This window comes from Anoplophora glabripennis, unplaced genomic scaffold, assembly GCF_000390285.2.
Source record: "Anoplophora glabripennis isolate ALB-LARVAE unplaced genomic scaffold, Agla_2.0 scaffold1349, whole genome shotgun sequence".
Taxonomy (NCBI): Eukaryota; Metazoa; Arthropoda; class Insecta; order Coleoptera; family Cerambycidae; genus Anoplophora; species Anoplophora glabripennis.
Genome location: NW_019417429.1, coordinates 53,269 through 79,285, shown reverse-complemented (window position 1 = coordinate 79,285; position 26,017 = coordinate 53,269). Strand labels below are relative to the sequence as shown.

The 26,017-nt window shown below is 31.3% G+C and overlaps 1 protein-coding gene across 1 annotated transcript; it reads left to right on the top strand.

Annotated features, from left to right (window-relative positions):
• The first annotated feature begins 262 nt into the window (after positions 1-262).
• Positions 263-24,054, top strand: LOC108915507 (nardilysin). Its single transcript, XM_018721557.1, has 15 exons — positions 263-393; positions 455-660; positions 4,035-4,202; positions 7,867-7,988; positions 8,046-8,166; positions 8,236-8,454; positions 15,348-15,477; positions 15,538-15,793; positions 15,851-16,001; positions 17,720-17,853; positions 17,904-18,138; positions 18,192-18,335; positions 19,911-20,357; positions 23,733-23,787; positions 23,853-24,054. The coding sequence occupies exons 1-15, from the start codon at positions 348-350 to the stop codon at positions 24,002-24,004; spliced, it is 2,586 nt and encodes an 861-aa protein (XP_018577073.1). The 5' UTR covers positions 263-347; the 3' UTR covers positions 24,005-24,054.
• Positions 24,055-26,017: the final 1,963 nt, after the last annotated feature.

Genomic DNA, 26,017 nt, shown 5'->3' with positions numbered 1-26,017 from the left:
TATATTTTAATGTTTATAACATGAAAAGATTTTATACTAAGTGAAACTTATAACTTATAAATATGATATAGTCTTATGTACGAACTACGTAATCTTTTTAATGTAACATGAATTTGGGCATGTCACTGCGAAATGTTATTTTGTTATATGATATATGTTGCCAGTGATAATGTTGACATCGCTAATCACTATAAAAGACAAGTTATGAAGTTTGTCTATTTCAGAAAGGAGGTGGCAGTGATAACGCCTCAACAGATGCTGAGACAACTTGCTTTTACTTTGAGTGTCTTGAGAAACATTTGTATGAAGCATTAGATAAATTTGCTCAATTTTTTATTTCTCCTTTGATGAAAAAAGAAGCCATGGGAAGGGAAAGGGAAGCTATCGATTCTGGTAAATGTCTTTTATGCGATGTCTATTGAAAATTGTAATGTTGTTAATGTGTTCTTTATAGAATTTCAGATGGCCCTTCCTTCTGATGATATGCCCAAAGAGCAATTGCTCTGTAGTTTGGCGAACCCTAATTCGCCTGTGAATTCTTTTGGATGGGGGAATTTGAAAACATTAAGGGATAATATATCAGATGACAAGCTCTACGAAGGAGTGCATGAATTTAGAAAACGACACTATTCTGCACATAGAATGACCCTTGCTATACAGGTAACAACAAATTATTTTTTAATTATATAAGGAAATTCAGTAAAGTGGTAGAATAAATTATTTAAAGCACACAAATTTCATATAAAATTAGATAAAAATATATATTCTCAAATTTTTTTGAGGATGTTTAACGTGCACTGATGAAACTTGAACCACTGATTTACCTTGTTGGCAGCAAAAATTTGCTTAGTTGATTTACACATATGTCAGCGGGTGGGAGAATTTTGATGCCATCTCATTTAGTACTTTTTATTATCAATGACATTTCTTTGAAAAAAATGTCTCCCATTTTGTTCGAAGAACAAACCATTTTACAGTTCTAATCTTTTTTTTATTTTAAACTGAGCTTACCATACAGAATAAATTGATACTAACTAAAACTATTTCATCTACAAAAACAATGTATTGTGCTTACACAGATGGGTTATTGAGTTTTAAGACTGTAGCCAGAAAATAAAGGTAAATAGTCTGAATGTAAAAATTTTTAAATTTATCTATGTACGCCTCTCGCACATCAATATAGCGTTAGGCACGATCTGTCATTTGTTGCGTGCATTTATCGAAGTCTTCTGGTACTTCTTTCAGCTCCTTCATCATAACCTTTTAAATCGTTAGAATATCGTCAAAAAGACGGCCTTTTATATGTAATTTAATTTTTTGGAATAAAAAATAGTCAGCCGGAGCCAAATCCGGTGAATATGGTGAGTGGTGAAACACTAACATTTTTTCGAGTCAGAAACTGTCGAACAATGACAGCATTATGGGCTGGCATGTTATAGTATAACAGAACCTAGTCCATGGACGCCTACAATTCTGGGTGAACTCACGCTCTCTTCAACAAATGATCCAACACATCTTTCTAAAACTCAGCATTGACCTTCTGCCTGGTAGAACAAATTATGGTTTATGCTCTGACAGTCGAAAAAATAACGAACATGGTTTTCACATCTGATTTTTTGGAAATTGAGCCTTCGGTTTTGGAGACCCTTGGCCCGTCCATTCAGCATTCTGTCTTTTAGTCTTTTTTTTAGCAAAGCATCGCGATTCATCACTGGTAACGATTTTTTTTTTTAAATTCAAGATTGTTACTATGTGATTTGAGCAAATCCGAACACGAGGCTACACAGTTTTCCTTCTGCTTAGTCATCGAAGAATGCGGTACAAAGCAGGCACAAACCTTTTTTTTGCTCAAATCCCTGGTGATTATTTGATGGTCTCTTTATTGATGTGTACACTGTCCGCCAACATTCTGATCATTGATTGATGATCACACTTCTGTACAGAGCAAAGCTTCAATGTTTTTGATCATTTGGCTTGTGTGTTGATGCCCCGTTCTATTATTGTCATGTACGCTGTCTCGACCCTCACAAAACGTCACGAGCCACAGGAATACAGTTGGACGTAATACACACTCCTCATTGTACACCGTTTGTAACAGTTGATACGTTTCCATGACTGTTTTACCGATTTTAAAATAGAACTTGATTATTGTATGCTGTTCAATGTCCCTTTCCATGACAACTATCAAAAACTCACTTCACATAAAATGTGGTAGATACACATATACTGCTCGGAAGTCTTCTCATTGCATAGTTCCATTGACCGCACATAGATAGCGCTAAGCACTTTGCCACAATAAAATCAGTCTTAAAACTTAACAGTCGAACTGTGTATGTATTTTCTAAGAGTATAAGCTACCAACAAAATCATATTTCTATTTTATGAATCTGTGACATGACATATTACATATTTGTAAAAAAAATTACCTACATTTTTTTTTGTGAAACAATTAATTTTAGAATCTTTTTCAATTTACTCGATTTCATAAGGTTAGTAGAATAAAATGTAAAATATATTTTTTCTTAGAAATATTACTTTAATTAAAATAAAAATCCAAATTGATGCTTTCATTGGCACTGATTTTCTGAATTTCCGCCACTGATTGACGTGTTTGTAAGCCGGCTAAGCAAATTTTTATCTCCAATAATACAGGGTGTCCCGAAATTCATGCAACAAAATTTGGTCATAGATTATTAAGACAAATTTAGGGGACCCGTATTTTTACTTTTTGCCAACTGGCCCCCTCTTTCGGAGTTACAGCTCCCTGAAATCTGCCCCTAAGAAGTCTTTTTTGTATCTCAAAACCATGTTGTACGAGAATCACTAAATTTGGTACACATAGGTTTTATGACATGTTAAATCTCACAGTATTACGCCTTTTGTCGAGAAACCCCCTTAAGACACTATTTCGTGGGCCCCTTGTCTTTGGAACGAGAAAAATTTGGTCGCAAATTTGATTTTTTTTTAAATTATTAGTTAACTAGAAAGCAATTGAATTTAGAAACTTTTTTGTCTCTTGATATTTGTTTCGTAAAACGCAATGTTCTTGAGGAAAATAGCGAATCACGATATCCATTCGATCACATTTTGACGTTTTTCTCGAAAACATTGCGTTTTACGGAAAAAGTATAAAGGGACAAAAAGTTTCTAAATTTAATGGCTTTTTAGTGTACTGATAATTTTTAAGAAATTTAAATATGCAACCAAATTTTTTTGGCTCCTAAGACAAGGGGGCCCACGAAAAATTGTCTTAAGAGGGTTCCTTGCCAAAAAACGTAACACCATCAGATTCCACATGTCATGAATCCTCTGTGTGCTAAATTTAGTGATTCTCGTACAACAGGGTTCTCAGATATAAAAAAAAGATTATTCTTAGTTGCGGACTTCAGGGGGCTGTAACTCCGAAAAAGGGGGACACTTGGCAAAAATAAAAAATACGGGTCTCCTAAATTTGTCTTAGGAATCTGTGACCAAATTTTGTTGCATGAATTTCCGGACACCCTGTATATCTGTATCACTGACAGTCTACTTCAAATATTCTGAGGGATAGATAGATTTTATATACAGGGTATCCAGTCAGTATCTACTAATCTCTCGGAAGCGTAAGACATTCAAAATGTCTTAGACGGTCAAAATAATATTAGGACTTCCTGTAACTTTTTTTGTCTAATGTACCTACTAGGAGATATTGGGCACTAAAGGGGTACCTAGAGATTTATGTTTTAGGTTTTAACCTTATATATTTTGATAAAATTTTGTCATAAGGAATGGCAGACAAGGTTAAATAATTTGAATCAGTTTTTTACTATTATAGAGTATTTGAAAATGGACTGGTTCCAATGTATATATTTTTCAAAATTTTGATATATGTCAATCTGTTTTGATATTTGAGAAAATATATGTATAATTTAAAACGAAACATTCTATGACCCTCGATTGTATGAAACCTTTTGCTTAGAATAATTTGTTTTATAATCCGAATCTGATTAAAATCTGAACCACCCTTTATAGCAGTAAAATACATTTTTTTGTAGGCAAGATTACCAATGGAAACGTTACAGACCTATGTGCTAGACTGTTTTTATAATGTACCAAATAATAACTTACCCCCAGAAGATTTTTCTAAATTTGGGGATGGAATTTTTGATACACCTGAGTTTCAGAAAATGTACTACATTAAGCCAAACACAGATTTGTGTCAGGTAAATTGGACTATTATTTAACATTATATCAAGAAAAAGAAAGAAAAATATCACATATTTTTTATATATAAGTCATTGCGGACATTTTTCAAACTTAACCTCTTCAGTCCCGAAAGTAAAACAAACCATTTTTTAAGTGAATATCTTTATTTATTATATAATAAGTATCGGTATAACATAAATATAGTACAAAATAAACAGTAATTTTTGTTCGGAATAATTCAACTAATTTCTCCAATGATTTCCCAAGAAAAGTAATTTACAGTACTAGCTTGTTTCCAAATTAAGTATGTTAGGAGTATTGCTGAAGTGTAACCTATAAAGAATTTTCATATTTGTCTGTGCTTTGTAGCTGTTCCAACATGAACAGCAAAAGCGGCAGCTATTTACCCTGTCACGTAACCTAAGATACAAATCGCGGGACATTGATTTTAAAAGAAACTATTTCTCATTATGAATTTGACTCTTTTTCAGTAGTAACACAATTAAAAAAATTACTATTTTGCTATTATCGCCTTAAAGCCAAAAAATTTTTAATGTGCTCTGTAGAACCTTCGTGCATTTTGGTACTACCACTAAAAGTCTCTAAAATCATCTTTTGAACACCACAAATTTTTTATATTACCCAATAAAATACATCGCCAGCGCTACAAATTTTTTTTTATATGAACTTCCACATAGCCATTGGTAAGTATCATACCAAGAATATTGAAATTTTTGCGAACTTTCCCGACTTCTATTTACGTTAAAAATTGCTGTTATTTTTGGTGTTGGCCGATTATTGAAAATTTGTTTCTTTACTTCATTAGGTCTTGAAGAAGGTGTTTCAAGTAAAGATAAAACAATATCATGAGCGGGATTCATTATTGTCTATGTATATCGATAATATAATATCTATTAATTATTATGCTTAATTAGTTGTTTTGTTGTAAGGAAGTTGTTTTTTATTTATTTTAAATTAATACCTGCCTTGTCCTTAAAGTCTTTATACTTTGTACTATGATCACTCAATCTAGACGTTACGTGGGTACTGCGAAATTGACACTGTAACTGTAAGCTAGATAGAGAGAGAGAGACTAGAAGCATGAGAAATGGGTCTTAACTTCCCCGCGTATGGACGTTATTTTAACCACCTCGCGTGGAGGGGGAACTCTAGTATATTGTAGGCAAGTGTGACGCGCCTACAAGCGAAGAAATTCTGGCCTCGCTGTGGTGGGGACTAGTGGAGAGTAACAGTATCCAATGTCGCGTCGATGGAAATGATGGGCGGCGAGATATTCAATATTCAAACAATTATTTTATACTGTTTATTTTTTATTAATGTTATAGGTAACTGGAAATTAGTTTACCTTATTGTTTATTTAGGTTAATAGTAGAATAGTAGTTATCAAAATATATGGTGTGAGAGTCATATTTTACAGTGAGGCCCGGTCTTAGTTGCTTCATACGAAGAGTCGCGACTTGTGTAGGTGCTATAAACACATGACTAGTATTACACTAGATGAAATAAACTTTTTTGAACTGATGATATTGTGAGAAAGAGTTGTTACTCCATGAACTATAAGTCTCTACTGAGAATTGAATTACACCCCAAAATATCTATTAAATAGAAAAGATCATTCATCAGGAGGGTCACTAGACATAGACCAGTGTCAAGCTTTTTAGCTCTCATCATTATGCTATAATAAGATGACCAACTAATAATTTAGCTATTTGGATGTTTATCTATATATAGACATATTTTGATTATCAGTGAGTTATAACCTATAAATGTGCAGACTGCCATTGAGTTATATCCTCAGTATCTAGTGAAAACTAGGACCATTTATCAGAAAAGTCAGCAGACATAGACCGATTTCGAAATTATTATTAATTCTTGTCAGCGTAAAGTAGCAATGATATTTAAAGATATGATATATCTGTAGATAAACATTCAAAGCTAAATCAATCATCATTTGTCTCACCTACTGACTAGAAGTAATAAGTTTCAAACTGGTCTATGTTTGGTGACTGTCCTTATAAATGATTTTATAGCTCCAATGTGGAGTAGTTGTTTCCATAATAAGATCAGTTTAATAAATATGGGGCATTCCACGCCAACTCGACCTCTTTTAACCCTGACCCCTTTCAATTTGACTGAAATTTTTTTATTGATTTCTACCCCATTGAAAACCGAGAATTTTTTCAAATTTTTTCACCCAACTCAAAAAAAAAAAGAATTTTTGAAAAAATAGGTATTTTTTTTTTTTAAAATTTCTTTTGAGAAATGCATTTTATGATATTGAGCAGTTTTTTGACAGTGACTTTAATCATTTGTGAGCTATTGTATTTGTCTTTAATATTGTTTTACCTGATTTCATTTATTCTGTTTACAATCAATGTCAATTTTAATCTGTATTTATATTTTTATTAATTTTAGGAAAACGAAAAAACACCACTTAAAAAATTTGAGGATTCATAAAATGTCAAATTTTTTTATAAAAATTTTTTTTTCGAAAATTGAAAAAAAAAATGGATAGGTCCAGATAATTTTCATCTATATTTTTTTCAAAAAGTACATTTAAAAACAAAAATTTTGAGAAAATGTCCCGATAACTCAATTTTTGAAAAAATTATGGTTATTTAAAAAAGAAAGCTATTTTTTTCAAAAATTCATAACTATTGTTAGTGAAAAAATTTGAAAAAATTCTCAGAGGTTCTCAATGGGGTAGAAAGCAATAAAAAATTTTCAACCAAATCGAAAGGGATCAGATTTAAAAGTGGTCGATTTGGCATGGAATGCCCCATATATTTTATCACCAATTGATTATCTAGATCAGGGGTCGGCAACCTTTTTTGGCTGCGGGTTAAAATCAACCACAGTGTGAATATTAAATGGATGTTTGGGTCAGTGATATTTTCATTTTAAAACAGTCTTTTAGTGAATAATAAGATACATTTTATTAAGAAAATAATTATGATACGCTTTTAAACTAATTATTATTATAAAAACTAATAAAATTCTAATTATTATAAAAAGAAACATTTAGCAGTTACCTAAGTGAAATAATTATTATTATTTAAAAAAATATATTGCCAGGAACAAACAAAAAGCAAAAAAGAGGTTATTTCAAGATTGACGTGCGCGCAAAAACAAAGCATCTATTTTAAATTTTTTTTTATTCTCAAAATATTCGTTTCATGTTTATTTTATAATTTATTTTTATATATTATACTTTTTTAGGAAATAAAGTCACTTGAAATTAGTAAATGGGTCACTCGGTGACCCGCGGGTCATAGGTTGCCGACCCCTGATCTAGATGATTTGACTTATAATTTTATATTTTCAATCGGTAAAAAGTTTTGATTTTATTTAAAAAAAAAATCTATAAAATTTTCACAATCAAATATTATCAAATATCAAATGTTCTTTGATACCAGAAATCTAGTTGGAGAATGTAGTCCATAGAGTAGTTGTTCTCCGCAATATCATCAGTCTTATATACTACATACACAGATCTTTGGTATCAAAGAACATTATTCAACTTCATTTGATGGGATTTTTCATGACAATTTTTTAATTTATTTGAATTAGCTTAATGTCTTTAAAATAACGTAAAAAATATGAGAGCAATTGTAAAATTGTAAAAACTGTATTTCTTAAACTCGCAAGATATATTTTCAGCTTGATTTGACTTGGAGCTTACCCTGTCTTCAAGACAAATATAAGACCAAACCACACAACTACGTGGCTCATTTGATAGGAGATGAAGGAAAAGGAAGCTTACTGGCCTACCTAAAACAAAAGTGAAGGATTGATTAAAAATTAGTACTGCAACAATAAATTTTCATTTCTGATTTTAGAATTTGGGGTTTAGCTACATCAATTGGTAACGGAGAAACAGGGTTAGAGTATAATTCCATGTATTGCCTTTTTACAGTGACAATAGTTTTAACAGAGGATGGATTCGCACATGTATATGAAGTAGGTTAATTAAACGTGTTGTATTTTTATAAAAACATTGGTGTGATTTCTTTGATCATTTAATTTTAGGTCATAGAAGCTATATTTAGTTATATAAACATGTTGAAAGAGATGGGACCGCAAGCAAGGATTTTTGATGAGATAAAGACGATTGCCGATACATCATTCAAGTTTTCCACAGAAGAAAATGCTGTGGATATAGTTGAAGATTTATGTGAAGCTATGCAGTTTTACCCGCCTGAAGACTATATTGCTGGTTCGGAACTTTATTATGAATACAGTCCTAAGGTATGTAACAAATTGTTTTGAACTTTAATATTAGTAAAATTAAGTGGGCCTTTAAATCACAGTTTTGGTCAACTTGGAAAATAAAATAATGTGTTTTTTCAAGATAACTTAAAGCTAAAAGAAGTTGTAGAGTATAAAATTTTACATAAAAGTGATCAATTGACTTTTTCTACTACTATTAAAATTAACAGAGGAGGTTAGACGTTAAGGGATGATATGAGATATGAATATTTCTAGTTTTTTTTTTCAATTTACTCTAAAAATATAATTTTTTTTTTTCAGGGAAATAGGTTTTCTTAAATTTTTAATAAAAAAGTTATAACAATTTTAATTTTTTAATTGTCAGTTTTAAACAACACTAAAACAATTTGTTTTTGAATTTTTTTTTTCCTGTGATGTTCAGGTAAGTGCAAAAATCTTTGAATTTTATTTAGCTCCTATGATATTGGCACAAAAAAGATAAAAAATTATGTTCACTATTGTCACACTAATGGTACAGAAATCCTGGACAACTCTTATGCTTATGACAAAGATAGATTATTACGTTCGCTATGGTCACACACATTACAGTGTTACCTGTATCACTGCACATGCGTCACATCTAAATTTCAAAGTCGATGGTAAAAAAAAATTCGAAAGCAAGTTTTCATTATTTTAAGGAGGTTCGATAGATCTTTTTTGACGGGCAGGCGGTGTGGGAGGGAAGCTTATGCTTATATGCGGGAGTTTCATTGAAGTACCAACCTTACATAAACTAATTTGAGCGAACTAAATATAATATATGCGAATGAAATTTATACAACACATGTTAGCTCGCATATATTTTTCGTGATTAATGCACAGCAATTAACTTTTTATTTGAATAAAAGTGTCATTAAGAGCTTGTAAATCTATGGGTGAAATCTGACAACATTGCACATCAGTATGGCGTAGTGATCAACTGTCAACTGTGCTTAGCGCGTATCGTATACCGTAAACATGAATGAACATCCAAGATACAATGGAAAAGTAATAACTGAAAAATAATATAAAAGGCGTATGAAACAGATAATATGGGGATTGATGAAAAAAAAGTAAAATGTGCAAACCGAGAATCCATATGATAACTATCAAGAAGCTCAGCAGTGTTGGGCATTAAACAATTAAATTTTCAATCAATTTATTAATTGATTAAGAAAATAATTGCAATTAATTTATTGGAGGTAAAATTAATTGCAATTGAACTATTAATTGCAAGTTGTAATTAATTTATTTGGGTTTATCTATATTAAGGTAGTTCCTTTGAATAAAATCTAGGCTTAAGACACATACGCAAATTTTTAGATCAATAGTTAACACGTTGACTGCGGTACATACCTCGGGGGGTATGTACTCATTATAAAAAATATGCGAATCTCAATAATCACATTTTTACTGTATCTTGTGAAAGTTGCAGAATCTGTAGTTTTTAGTTTTGTAGTTAGAAATAATAATTTTTCTATTTCTTTCTTCTCAAAACTCTTTGCGAATGAAAACGTTAGTATCCTAGGATATATAGTTACAGATACATGCAAGTTTATAGCAATAATTGTGTTATTTTTAATTTTATAGAGGTCAAATGTAAAAAAAATACATATCCCCAGGGATATGTACCGCATACAGAAGAAGTTTTGTTACATATCCCCGAAGATATGTATCGCAGTCACGGACAAAGTACATTGAGATTATGTCGCAGTCAACGTGTTGAAGCAGTTCTGAATTACATATTTAAATTTTAAATCGATTGACCATTTACCTTATGCACAAATTTTTGTATGCGTAGAATTTTTTTTTTTTATTTTTTCGGTACAAAACAAATTGTGATTGACCATTTAGTATGAGAGTAATTAATTTTTTAAAACCTGAATAATGAATAAGTTTGCTTGAATGGGTCAATGTGGCAACGTCACACTGACTAAATTGAGGAAAAATGAGCGTGAAAGTTGATGCTTGGAGGTTTGGTAATATTAAAGAATTCTTATCTGACAGGAATTGTAGAAGTACACTGGACTTTTAAATGAATTACGAAATATTTGATACTTATTTAACGAAGAGTAATGTAAAGAATAAAACAATCTTGGTATAAAAAACGATTTTTTCATTGTGTAGTTTATAAAATATAATTTATTTGAGATACATGAATAATGATTTTAAACATTGTAACATTCAAACTCAAAACATAATACTCAAGATCATCATAATTTATATAAATAATTTGTTATATTTTCTATGCATCTTAATTTTGCACTTCTTTCATTGCTATTATTTGATTCTCTTGATTTTTCACAAGCTCTTTTCAAACCAGCACACTGTTTCAACTTTTTATTCAACTCTTTTTCACTAATGAACTGATCCTTCCTTAGTCTATCTGACATTGTGAATTTGTTTATTGTCAAAACTTAAAACTATATTATAGGTTATAAAATTCCACCGCAGCAGCTGGCGTGCACTGTGCAATGACGGTCACGATGCGACATTGCCGATACTTCTAATCCACACACACACACATGTTCAACGGTCTCGCCCTCTCTTTGTCGCGCAGCACTATCTGTCACTCTCTTATTGACTGAACTACCTTAATTGTATCTTGCAATTATAATCAATTATAATTAACTTTTTCAATTGTTCTAAAAACAATTAAAACTAACAGTTATCCTGCCTCGATACAGACAAGCACTTAAATTTTATGTGAACAGATATTTGTATAGAAATATTTATATAAAAATGATTACTAAAATGTGATTGTCAATATTAAACTTAAATTGATAAGTGTTTGTAAAAAATAACTTAAATTAACAAATTATTCACAAAATTGCTTAAGAAATTATTGTCATAATTAAACTTATCATCTAATCTGATATTAAATTTAATTAAAATTAATAAAAAGAAAAATAGCAGCCCTTTATTTGTTACATTCCTACATATTTTATTCATAACTTACATTACACTTTTGTTTTGGTCCCACTATGCTTTTCATACAATAATAAGTTTTTTAATTATTAGTTTTTTTATCAATGAAGATATTATGACCAAGAAAGAGCAGGAAAAAGAGAAGCAAATAAGAAAGAGGGCAATAGAAGAGAAGAAAAAAGGAAAGAACGTTAAAATTGGGTATAGTAAGATTATAATTGATGGAGAGGAGTGGAGATGGAATAAGGCGAGAGAAACACTAGAGTTAGTGAATCCAAAAACTAGGAAAGGATACTGATCAGAATACTGACAAAACGGTAAATAAGTTGACGAACAGGCAAGGAAAANCTATATTATAGGTTATAAAATTCCACCGCAGCAGCTGGCGTGCACTGTGCAATGACGGTCACGATGCGACATTGCCGATACTTCTAATCCACACACACACACATGTTCAACGGTCTCGCCCTCTCTTTGTCGCGCAGCACTATCTGTCACTCTCTTATTGACTGAACTACCTTAATTGTATCTTGCAATTATAATCAATTATAATTAACTTTTTCAATTGTTCTAAAAACAATTAAAACTAACAGTTATCCTGCCTCGATACAGACAAGCACTTAAATTTTATGTGAACAGATATTTGTATAGAAATATTTATATAAAAATGATTACTAAAATGTGATTGTCAATATTAAACTTAAATTGATAAGTGTTTGTAAAAAATAACTTAAATTAACAAATTATTCACAAAATTGCTTAAGAAATTATTGTCATAATTAAACTTATCATCTAATCTGATATTAAGTTTAATTAAAATTAATAAAAAGAAAAATAGCAGCCCTTTATTTGTTACATTCGTACATATTTTATTCATAACTTACATTACACTTTTGTTTTGGTCCCACTATGCTTTTCATACAATAGTAAGTTTTTTAATTATTAGTTTTTAATCAAATACTTTAAAAAGATTGACAATTGATTAATCGTTAGTTGTGGAAACTCACTACTAACAATTAATTAGTTGCTAATCGCGAGTTTTTACAATTGCAATTAATTCATTTTTAATTCTAATCGGTGTGATGAACAATTAATTAATTGTTAATTTTTAATTGTCCAACAATTTAATTTTGCCCAACACTGAAGGTCAGTGTATGGTAGTGAGACATCGCCTTGTCAAATTGAAGATTATGACAGAACATCTATACTGTTCGTTTTGCAAAGAGATCCTTTCAATTTTTGTTTCAAATTGCTATTTAGGTATATTGCATGAAATCACGAAAAATTTATTTAATATTAGTTATTACTACGTATGTTTGCGACTAGAATAATTTTATAGTTTATAATCGAGCTATTCAAATATAGAACATCAGTCGAAGCGTTAAATACAGCGTATAGCGTTGCCATATTTCCTTTCATCGGATCAGATGTTAGTTTAAATTTGTCAAAACGTTATCTATTCATTCCATTAACTCAATAATTACATTGTGCGTGCATATTTTTATTATTTTAAAATGTTTAGTAATATTTAATTATTTAGTTACAATATCATTTTTCCGATCCTAACCATTTTTAAGAGCAATATTCACGTTTGAACAAAAATTTTTCGCCTCCCATAATGGTCTGTGTATAAAAGCATAATTTTTAATATCACTTTTTAAAAAAACTACGTTGGCAATTGATCTGAGATTTTTACACGAGGCAGTTTGCATATTTATTAATAGATTTCAATTGCTTTGAAAACTTTCTTATCATTTTCTTTTCGGGATCAAACCTCCTTAAATAATGAATCAAATGGCATAGAAAAAAATTCATTTTGTATTGTAAATCATTAAAAATGATAATTACAAAATTATAACATTTTTATTAAAAATTAAAGAAAAAATCATCTATTTCTCTGAAAAGAAAGTTTATATTGTTTAGTTTAGAGAAAGAAATACTAGAAATTCATTAATTTTTCTGCTTGTTATGATTTTTTAAAATTTCTTGTATCATCCCTTAATTTCTAGCCTCCCCAACCCTTTTGATTTTAATTTAATAGAAGAAAAGTCTGTAAATCATTTTTAAGTATGTAATTTAATTTTCTACTCCCTTTGGGAGATCTTGAAAATAAATTGTATTTTTTTTACCTGTGACCGGAGGTTGGTTATTATATCGGGTCTCCCAAAATTAATGCAATAAAATTTGGTCACATATTCTTAAGATAAATTTATTGACCCATATTTTTTTATTTCTGCCAAGTGGCCCCCCTTTTGGAGTTACAGTCACCTGAAATCTGCCCCTAAGAATGGTCTTTTTTATCTCGATACCCTGATGTACGAGAATCACAAAATTTGGTATACAGGGGTTTCATGATGTCGAAAATGATAGTGCTATGCTTTTTGGCAAGAAATCCCCTTAAGATGCTTTTTCGTGAGCCCCCTTGTCATTGGAGCCAAAAAAATTTGGTCGCATATTTAAAAAGCCATAGAATTTAGAAACTTTTTTGTCTCTTGATATTTTTTTCGTAAAACGTAATGCTTTCGAGAAAAATGGTAAAATGTGATCGAATGCATCGCGTATTGGTATGAAATTCTAATTAAATTTAATGTTAAAAGCCGAATTGTTAATAAAAACTTCACAAAAACAATTTGAAACAATTATTTTCCATGAGATAGGTAAATTTCTGTGTTTAGATCAGGGAGCAAGAAATGTGGTCCAATTATGCCATCTAACCCAACAGTTAATCGGGAATCGATATTGCCAATGAGTTTCCTTCAATTAAATTCAAGATATTTCCTTCTTAATAGGCTGTTAACAAACGACGTCNTGTCGACAGCAATAAGATGAATAACAATATGCGTTACTTGTTTTTACGTTTAAGCACCACCTACTTAGCAAAATAACACAACATATCGTTTTTATACATTCCTAAACGTCCGTCAACTTTAAATGTCCGAACATTAAGTTGTCAGAATAAATTGGTATTTTTGTTGGTGTTAACTTACAAGACGATGAAGAACACTTCTTTTGTAGCATATTGCCACATAATTTACATATTTTGAAAGATAATTACCAATTATACTGATCATAAGTGGTTTCACTATATAAAATAAAATTGTATTTAAATGTAATGTATTTAAATGTAATTGTAAAATATGTATTTTACATAGCTGTTTTATTTTTAAACTACATTTTGTCCGAACATTAAGTTGTTAGGGCTCGTACAGGGGTTTCATGATGTGGAAAATGATAGTGCTATGCTTTTTGGCAAGAAATCCCCTTAAGATGCTTTTTCGTGAGCCCCCTTGTCATTGGAGCCAAAAAAATTTGGTCGCATATTTAAAAAGCCATAGAATTTAGAAACTTTTTTGTCTCTTGATATTTTTTTCGTAAAACGTAATGCTTTCGAGAAAAATGGTAAAATGTGATCGAATGCATCGCTAGCCACCTACAATTAACATGTAGAATTTCATACGAATCATGATATGCATTTGATCTGATTTTGCCATTTTTCTCGAAAACATTGCGTTTTATGAAAAAAATTAAGTGACAAAAAATTTTCTAAATTCAATGGCTTTTTAGCGGATCAATAATTTTTAAGAAATTCAAATATGCAACCAAATTTTTTGAGTGTGTCTGAAGGGGGTTCTCTGCCAAAAAGTGTAGCACTATCATTTTCCACATGTCGTGAAACCAAATTTAGTGATTCTCGTATAATAGTGTCCGGAGATATAAAAAAAGACTATTCTTAGGGGCGGATTTCAGGTAGCTGTAACTCTAAAAGAGGGGACCACTTGGCAAAAATAAAAAATACGGGTCCCCTAAATTTGTCTTAACAACCTGTGACCAGTGTGAGCACATTTTGTTGCATTAATTTCAGGATACCCGGTATATCTCAAACTAACTTATATAAAAAATTCAGGCAAGTTGACCAAAATTACGATTTAAATTTTTTAATTGGACTATATATTATTTACTTGAAGGATATTCAAACGATAGTGGACCACCTCAACCCTGAAAAAGTGAATATTAGAGTATTATCAAAAACATTACCTAATGGTTTAAAATTTGATAAAATAGAACCATGGTTTGGCACTAAATATACTAATATAGGTAAAATTGTATTATTTTCATAAAAAGAAATACACAGGTAATTTTAATTCATTATTACAGATATTCCCGAATCTTGGATAGAAAGATGGAAATCTGTTAAGCCTTATCCTGAAATGGACATGCCACCTCCTAATCCGTACTTAACAAAAAATTTCTCCATCTTGCCAGAAATAGAAAATAATCCAGAATATCCTAAAAAAATTATAAGTACACCTTTACTGGAGATGTGGTACAGGAAAGATCAGAAATTTAAATTGCCACTTGCTTATTACTACTTTTACCTAATTAGTCCTTCAGCGATAGAATCACCTAAAAAGTATATATTTTTTATTTTATTTTATTTGATAAGTTTAAACTTTGTAATTTTTTTTAGTTCTGCAATGTTAGATATTATCCTAAATATGTTTGTCATTGCCATAACTGAAGAACTGTACCCAGCAACTGCCGCCGACCTATCCTACAGTTTTTCAGTGCATGAAAAAGGACTTATGATAAAAGTGTCAGGTTATAATGAAAAACTACCAGTAAGTAGTACAGTGCCTTTATAAACGATTGAGTCCCATTTTTTTTTCACTTATATAGAATAAAAAAACCCTAAAAATTACGATATCATCCCAATTGTTGGTTCATGTTCTTTATAATTTCATAAAAAAACACACTTTCAATTTTCGTAAGGATCGGTTCATAACTTTTTGAAGTAGAATAAAAAAAATGTCATTTTGAGAATAACACATTTGAAAATTTCCAAAAACTATAAATTTGAGAAAGTTACCAGTAATATACAGGGTGTTTTTGAATGGATTAGCATAAATGATACCAGTGAATTTACATTTCAAAAGAACATGATCTGCAAAAAATCGCCTTAGTTCACCCCTGAAGAGATCTGGGCCATCAAAGTTTCCAAAAAAATTATGAAAATTGGCTGTAATTTGAAAACCGAACGAGGTACAAATAACAAATTTTTTACAGGTTGTTCACTAATACAGATGCGAGTTTTCAACTATTTTTCGAAAATTTTAATCCCTCGAAAGGGGTTGAAATAACCACCCCTCAAGCCATTTTTTGCCATAACTTTTATATTTCGTAAAAACTCGATATCCAAAAATACGCATTAGATAAACTGGTTCTTTTAGAAACTTTTACCTCTCTAGCAATTTTCCTTTAAAACTTTTCGTTTATTAATAAAAAAATATAATGTATTACCATTCACCTCACACTGTATATGATTGCAATCAATCAAAGAAAAACTAAGTGTACTGCTGTCATGCCAGTTGTCACAATTAACTCTTCTGTAAGTTGTCACTGTTATCAGCTAAATACTTTTTGGGTGTAAATTAACAAGAATTATGCCAAATTTTACTAATGATGAATATGTGGACATGCTACAAGTGTTTTTTTGTACGATCGTGCGTGCGTTTGACTACAGGGCATGGGCGCATTTTGAACAAAACACATATAACCACACTTCAGTGAAACGGGTTACTGCCACATAGAGTTTGAAACAAAGCATGTGAGCCTGTGGTTATCTATCACCTCCCTGTGCCAATTTGTCACATGTAGATGTAGATGATATGTAGAAATATGCTTGCACGATGGCCTCAGATTTCAGCGTCTGTGATGGAGTGGATGGATGGTACGATTATAGATGACAGATGGCATTAAACTGAGCCATGTTCACGGAGTGCATGCACTTTATGCAACCAACCAACCATCCAAGGCATATTGAATGCATGTTATTAAGATTTTTTATTGATTTAAGTAAATAAATTATTTTAAGATTACATTTTGAAAATATCTGGGGGGGGGGAGTCCCAGAGTTCTCCTTCATGAGCCGCCACTGAATAGTCCTTCTTCTTTCTCATAGGCAGGCATCATCCTGAGCTTGCATCTGTTCTTTTCTTGTTCAATAAGTCACTACCTGAACAAGCTCTCCGCCCTGCCTGCTGTGTGCCCGAGCGGTGACCTGATGGGCGTTCGGTTGTAGGCTCATAAAATCAAAACGACTACAAATTTCGTTTTGAAATTTTGGCAGGATATTAGTTATGCTGACAAATTATGCAATAAAAAAATTCGATTTTTTTAACCTCATGTGGTTTCCCCTCTTAATAAGAAATATTGGTTTATTTAATTTGTTTTTCTTACTCAATAAATAAATTATAAAATATTTTAATTATTAATATGTTTTATCACAATCACAACAAATTTGGATTTTGCAGTGAATATTTATTTTTATGTATTTTAGCTTGTCATTGAAGTAATTTCAAAATATTTAGTTACCCTTAATGATCACCTAACAGAAGAAATGTTTAGTGCGGTAAAAGACAAAGTAGTCAAAAGTTATTACAACAAACTTATAAAACCGTCCACACTATCAAAGTAAGTAAAACGACTATCTATTACACCCTAATATGAACCTAAATTTTTAGGGATGTAAGACTGAAACTCTTGGTATCCAATAGTTGGACACCAGTTGATAAACATTCAGCGATAGTAAATGTCACTTTAGAACAAGTGAAGCAGTTCTATAGAGAATATATGAAATCTCTCTACGTTAAAACGTTAGTTCAGGGAAACGTGTCTGCCCAAGTTGCATCTGAAACTATCGACAAATTTGTAAAAGCACTACAATTCGAGCAGCTTCCTGAAAACTCTTATCCGAAGGTAAGCCTTTACATTCTCAGAACATTTCAAACATACATCTGTCTATGTTTTAGTTCAAAGTGGTTCAAATTCCAAATGGTGAAAAGTGTTGCAGAATACAAGGGTTCAATAAAAATGATGCCAACTCTATAATAACAAACTATTACCAGTCGGGTCCATTTTCAATTAGAAATAGCGTTATTATTGAAATAATTATGGTGGGTGAGATTAAGATCATTTAAATCGGATTGTCTTTGTAATATTAATCTGTTCATTGACTATTAAATCGAAACACTTGTGCTATTTCTGGTGTGCCCCATTGCTTTGTTTCAGTAATCTGTGGCGTGGCGGCACACCACAGGATTTTTGACAGATGAATCAATTGTTGATAATATTAAATTGACAGTTCTTAGAAATTATGACAAATGTCAAATATCTGTTGAAGTGGTGTGTCTTTATTTACATATCATTTTTAGCGTGTATTACTGTTACGTAATTTTAAACTTTAAAATAGAACTTGAAATATCTATCTGTCATTAACTGTTTTCGAATGCGTAGCACGACTAGTGACAAACGTGAAATTTATAATTTATGTTCACAACGTGATTAAAATTTATTAACCATCTTTTTTGGGACACAAACGTCATAAACTGGTTCATTTTTTGCACAACAATGTCAGTGTCTACTAAACTGCTACAATAATATTGACATTTAGGCGATGCCATCTTATATTGTAGGATTAAGATGTCGGAAGAATCTCTGAAACTCTAGATTAAGTCTCCTGGCTGGTATTTATACTGGCTGTGTCACTCTGCTTCTTGATTTTTGCAAATGAGTAATGTCTAAATTCCAGATAGTGGGAACCTCATCTCAACTGAAATTAATTTAATTCTTTTGAATTTTTGTTTCCTCAAAGAGTTTCGGACAAAATTTTTTCTCAAGAGAACTCTGGTATTAACTAGATTTATTTTGTGTACTGTATCGGCTCTTTTCTCTGCAACCACAGATTTTTCTACATTGTTCTTCATGTGACACTCGTTTAACCTCGTAATACTATGTCATCCTGCCAAATGTATACTTTTCTGCATGTACACCAAATGTATTCCAAGTACATGCGGAAAAGTATGCTTTGGACAGACGGGAGAACAGGTTGGCACGAGGTTAAAGGAGCAAAGTGTCGCATGAAGAATAACAATGTGAAAATATCAGCAGTTGCAGAGCACAAGACAAATACTGAACATACAATAGATGAATTAATACCAGACTTTTGGTGAGAGAGAGAGATTTTGACTAAGACTCTACAGGGAAGCAATAAAAATCCAAAAGAATCGAAATAATTTCAATCAAGATGAGGGGATGAAACTACTTGAAATTTGCATCTGCAAAAATCAGAACTGGAATGCCACAAATCAGTGACTGCAGCCATGCACCGAAATGCTCTGAATAAGTGCATTCAGCCAATATAAATATCAGCCAAATGACTTAATTTCCAGTATCAGCATTTCTGAAGAAGAAAATGATGTCTCAAAACAAGCAGTATAAGCCCATGTCATGGCAACAAATCTGGAAATTGTTTAACTAGATATTTAATCGTTACAATAATTTTTAAATAACATCAATTTAATGATTTAAGCAGCTGGCATATGTATTTTTCAAAAGTCCAGTAGTGTGCTGCCATAGGTGGAGAATCACTGAAACAGGATCATGGAATAGATTAGATTAGAATAGCATGGGTGCCCTGATTTGTCAAACTATTGTGAAATAACTTTAAATTTAGGAATAAAAATTTTTAGCTAATTATTGAAGAACCACTCTTCGACATACTGCGTACCAAAGAACAACTGGGGTATAGTGTGTACTGTTCGATAAGAGATACATTTGGAGTTTTAGGCTACACTATTACAGTCAATGCTCAAGCCACCAAGTTTACTACGTCTTATGTGGACGAACGGATAGAGGCATTTTTGAAACACACTAAGAAATTATTATCGGATATTTCAAAAGAGCAACTAAATCAGACCAAGGGCGATTTAATCAAGACAAAACAATGTGCAGATGTACATTTAAAAGAGGAGATGAATCGTAATTGGTCAGAGATTGTTACCGATGATTACCTGTTTGACAAATTAAAGCAAGAAGTTGAGGCTATAGGTGATATCAAAATTGAAGAAATCAGAGAATGGTGGGATAAGCACAACATTTTTGGAAATCAAGAGAACTACAAAAAATTGAGTATTCAGGTAAATTTTGTTTGTACTTTTATATGCTAGTGTTCCAAAATTGCAGGCCGTGACTCATTTTCAACATGTCGATCTGTGCGACAGGCAAGGTGTGCATAGAATACAATTCCATGGATGTATTACTTCAGAGAAATTATTATTATTATTATTATCATCACCACTCACAGACAGACTTACATTACACTTTCTCAGCATTAGGTTGGAATCTTTGATGCCCGTTTTGTTCTCGGGCTAGGCTCTGTGGGGTCAGACCTGCTATCAGACCTTCCCTAATGTTTATTTCGATTCTTATTGTTGGTTCTATGTCGCTGCGAACGGAACTACTTAGATAATGATGATCCTTTTAGATGTTCCGTAATGGTCTCTATAACTGATTGCATCCAATACTTTCAAATATCCGCCATTCTTTACTGTTGCTGCTATCTTCGAAAACTGTCCATAGAAAAATGTTTATATCTTTTTTAGATTGGTCATACTGAGAGTTTTCCAAAAAATAGCAAATGTATTATTCATGTAATACTTGTATCTCCTCTTAAAATTTATCATTTTTTAATTTCATTAAAATATTTACCGGATTGATTAGGTGTGTTTTGGTTCCGACAGAGAACGGTTCTAGGATGGTTCAAATTAGTTGATCATTCGATTCAAAAGAACATCTAAGTCAGTACATACTGACAATAACTTAATTATTATGAATTGTTTTAGGACTTTCTGCTGACAGAACCAATGCAAGCCTATTATTAGTAACGATTAACTTCGTCTTCCACTAAATCATCTGTAGCACTATCTCTGTTTCCGCCTTCTCACTTGTAATATCTTCAGTTTCATTCTCAATATCTGATTTTGACATATTCTTAACACACCTTTTTTGTTATATTCATATCATAAGAAAACATGTTCTGTGGTATATTTCAAATAAAATAAAATCTCTTCTACATATTGTTGCAGGCATATGGAACTAGATTGTGCTAGATTGTAGATATCCATGCCAGTGATTTATTTGGAAAAAATCTTTCCATCCAGTTATTGGTGGCATTTTTAATGAAACTTTCCCATAAGAAGTATCGGAAAAATAATTTGTCTTACATCAATACTATGCTAGTTCAACTAAAATGTCAATTTCATTCATATCACAGTAAAACTCTTTCAGACAATAACCCATTTCTCTTGAGCGAATCTTCGACTGCTACGATTGCAGTTTGAATTAATTTTGGAAGTTCATCTTTAAAATAAAATACATGCATTTTCCTAGGGATCACATATTTAACGGCGTCTGTTTCAATTTTTTCTAGCTTTCGATTTTTTTACATCTTTGCATGCACGATAAATACTTCTAACAGACAATTTTGTTAAAGAACTAGACCAGGGGTCGGCAAATAATTTTAGGTGGAGTCCGGATACTTTTGAAAATTTTTAACGAGGTCCAGAAAAAAAACTCCCGTTGTAAAACAAGGTTTATCGGTACAAAACTATTTTTGAAGCAAATTATTATCTTCTGCAAAGCCATTCACCAACCAGTGGCAAAATTGGAAATATGCGTTGGGATCTAAATTTTCAAGTTCTTGATCAGGAATTAAATGAAATCTCCGAGGAAGTTGCTTTTTTAATGTTTTGTAAACATTAGTTTTAGCTACATTTAATTGTCTTGGTGCACTGCGGACACTTCATAATTTGCTTGTGTGGAGTGATGAGAATCCTAAAGAAACACGACAATAATGACATTTCCTGTTAGCCACAGCAATCAACATCTTGTTTTCATCGCCTACTGAACTCATAGTATTAAATCCGTGACACTGCTACGCAAAAGGAAACGCACAGACCTGCAATTAATGCCACTTTTCTCAACAATGGCTTTCTGTAGGCGATTTTCTCAAGGGACAATAATTTTTTTAAATGAAATGACCTTTACAATGTTGCTGCAAGTTTTAAAAAAATACGACCACTGTAAAAGTTTTGACCGCTAAAAGGGAGAGGTAATCAGAAAAAACTATCAACCAGTATATCGATTTGACTAAAGTTTTAAGAAATAATACGCCACAAATTTTAACGTGATTAGTAAAAGGGTTATTAATCAAATTAGTTTTATTTTTGACAATTTTGAAGGCCCGTAATTCAAAAACCAAAAAGTTTTTATTTAACTTTTTTTTGTAGATCGTATTTATTTATCGTCCTGAATATGCAGTCAAACATTGTCAGTGATATTTGCAGACACCCTGTATACTGCCATTTCAATTTTTAAAATATTGAGTACACTTACTTTGTGGATGTGCCTTGTACATTTATTTATACCCTAAAAGAGAATCTTTTTTATTTAAAGTTGTCCAAAATTGTCGAATTTTCAAGTAGAATTTAGAAAAAGTTGAAAATAAACAAATTGTGATGAAAAACCTCAACTTTGCCAAAAAAGTGCAATCTAGAAACATGTATGAATTTTATTTCAACAAAGTTGAACATGCCTCACTATGGCAGAACCTAGTAACTATGGTAACTATATTATCAATTATTATCAATGCTCTGAGTTAAGGCCTAAAAGTATCTAATGAAGCTTCTATTTATCCTTAAATATGAATTTTGTTAACAGCTGTGGTAAAATAAAAAAAAAATTTAATTTATCTGTGAAGTGGCTCCAACTCCACATATTAGAGAGAGTGTTCCTGTATCCCTTATTTTGACGTTTTACTAGTTTGTAACGCAATTTTTTAGCCACCCTGTATTTTTCAAAATATATTAAACTTACCATGATGAAGATCATTGCTTAACAATTTAAGGGTTGTTGAAAGCATCTGGACATCATGAGTGTAATCCTTACTAATTTTTTATTTTAATTTGCACTCACAAAATAATAGGAAATACAATAGATAGGAATATTTGTATTCAAAAATCAACGGAAGAAATTACATTTGCGGTCTTGAGCCAGTTTATTTTAGCTAACCTATTAACCGTTAAAAAATGATAAGGATGGTACTCAAATGTATTGTTATCTACAGAAAAATATTTTTTGCATAATTTGAGTAATTATACTTTCAAAAAAATGTTTGGCGGTCCAATTTTTCACCTTCCACAGTCTGAAACGAAACATCTAAGCTAGAAATTGATACATCGAGAAATTAAATTATGCAGCACTGATCGTCTCTCTTTTTGAACGCAATAAATAAATATTCCAAGTGTTCACGAGTAGGTTGCACACATGGATTTATTATCGGAAATAAATGGCGCACAGTACAATGTCCGTGGAAGAACACGCAAAGTTTTATCAAAATTTGTAAAAATTTTAATTGATTTATTTACGAGACTTACTACCTATTATGGAACTCTGGTATAGATTTATGTTTTGTTGCTGATACTTAACTAAATAAGATATTATTTTCTTCTTAGGTTGTTGGTAATGATAAAAATGTGGATCAGAAACGTGCCAAAAGAGATATTACAGGTAAAGAATTCGGAGGTTAGTTTAATGATGCAAATCGTTATGTTTCTAATAATGTTTTGTTCCAGACTCAGCTATGTCCACCAAGTACGCATTTAATATGTTAGGTTCAGAAGAAATAAGTGAGAAAGAAAGTAAGGCAAAAGATTATTTTATAAACGATATTAATAAATTTAAAGAAGGGCTAGCTTTGTATCCTATAGTGCAAAATTTTAAGTAATTGTGGTATTTGTGATTTTAAATTATAAATTGACTAAAGTGTTCCATATAAAAGTATGCTTTATACATTTTGTTGAATATATATTGTCTTTTTATACAGACCATTTTTTTTATATGATAAACATTTGAATTTTATTGGATGGTTTGTTAGAAGTCAAAAAACAGTTAAGTAAAAAATTTTCTCATTATTCAATCATCGTTTCCAACTTCTGTAAAATTATTAGAATGTCATTAGATTTCACATCCTTATGATTTTATAAAAGTGAAAATGTTCTTGACTCAAAAATAAAAAAAATAGTTTTCTAATCTGTCCAAAACTGTTACTAGATTTTGGATTTTTTTTGCAATAATTTTTACGGTAGAATTTCTATTACGTGGTTGAACAATTTCCAGGCTGGTTGCCATGTCCTTAAAGTTTCAAAAGATTCTCTTCTTCAGAAGAGGCTCTGAAACTGGAGATTAAGTCCTCTGGTTGGTATTCGTATTCGCTGTGTGCACTAGTCTATGATGTTCCGGTGAATGGCTGTAGTCATTAGCCCATGTCTTTCCAGTACTTGAATTTTGAGGATGTCATTTTCAAATTTCAAATAGTCCCTTGTTTCAATTGAAATTATCTTGACTCTTGCACTTTTGAAGAACAACAATGTAGAAAGCTCAGCAGTTTTGCAACGCAGGGCAGATACAGGTCACTTGGTAGATCTAACTAATACCAAGATTTTAGTGAGAGCAAGAAGACATTAGCCAAGACTTTGTGGGGAGGCAATAGAAACGCAGAAGAATCGAGATAATTTGAATCAAAGCCAGGAATTAGATCTACCTGGAATTTGGAAGCAATTCATCTGCAAAAATCAAGGAGCAGAAAAACGTGTCAAATAAAATCTTTACATTAGACAGCAGCCTAGCAGTTAAATTTTAGCGGGAGGTTATTTCTTGGATCGTTTTAAACCAAATAGTCTTAAAAGTCAATGGAGGTAAGACAGATGAAATATAAGTCAATAATTTCCCTGATTAAAGACAAATATTCGCTGAGTAGTTTGCACATATGCCGACCGAGGTACTGAAGTGCATTGTTACTAAGAATATCAGAATTTTAATGCCATCCAGTATTTTTGAAATTTGATAGGTGAATTTGATTGACAAGCTTATCACACTACTCCCGAAACAAATTAAAATTTCCACACCAATAATTTTTTACCATTTTACCACACTGCGCTTCAAACGCAAACAAAAAATTTCTACAATTTTTTTGTAAAGCCAATAATTTTAAAGCTATTTTAAATTTATTCAACCGTGTGATAGGTTTTTTCAAAATTTAAAAAAATAATACGAAGTTGGTTCCTTTTTCATATTAAATGATAGATTTTTTATAAATAACAATAGAAATTACATCGTTTTACTTATTCATTTCCGTAAACATTTATATAGTGGCATCGCAAATCTGGTGTTGTTAGTGGCAGTGCCAGCCAATATCTCCATACCAGCCTGTCATATTGCATATTAATTCAATAAATTTTTGTCTTTAATTATTACTATAATAACTTACAACTTTCATCATTATAAATCAAATATACAGGGTGATTAAAAATGTATCCAAAAAAAAAATGGATGTGCAAATACAATTTTTTAAATAAAAAATCAAAAGGGCAGTTCGAAAATGATTTAAAAATACAATTCTGCATGGCATGGAAACTGTAAAACCTGACTTTACACAAGACTAAGTGTAATAAAATACTCACAAAAACTATCCATCAACTCCGAGTTGTTATACACGCAAGCCATTTTTGACACTAACTACAAAAAAACTATTGTAAATACTATCGCAACGACGATTGTAAAATCGGATTTCAGTATTCGGAGTCGCTGAGGCCACGTGGCTTTCCACGCGTTTGCGAATGACGCTAGAGACTACAGTTGTCCAGTGATGTGATTCTTGAAAGTACTACAACTTCAATAATTTTTTCCTCGGAAACTAAGAGGATTTTACAAAAAATTTTTTACGATATTCACTCCATTT

Excerpts from the sequence above, each read along its gene's own strand:
- LOC108915507 (XM_018721557.1), top strand. The coding sequence starts at position 348 with ATGAAAAAAGAAGCCATGGGAAGGGAAAGGGAAGCTATCGATTCTG. Across the intron at positions 661-4,034 it reads GAATGACCCTTGCTATACAG|GCAAGATTACCAATGGAAAC; the intron begins GTAACAACAAAT and ends ATTTTTTTGTAG. Across the intron at positions 16,002-17,719 it reads GTTATAATGAAAAACTACCA|CTTGTCATTGAAGTAATTTC; the intron begins GTAAGTAGTACA and ends TATGTATTTTAG.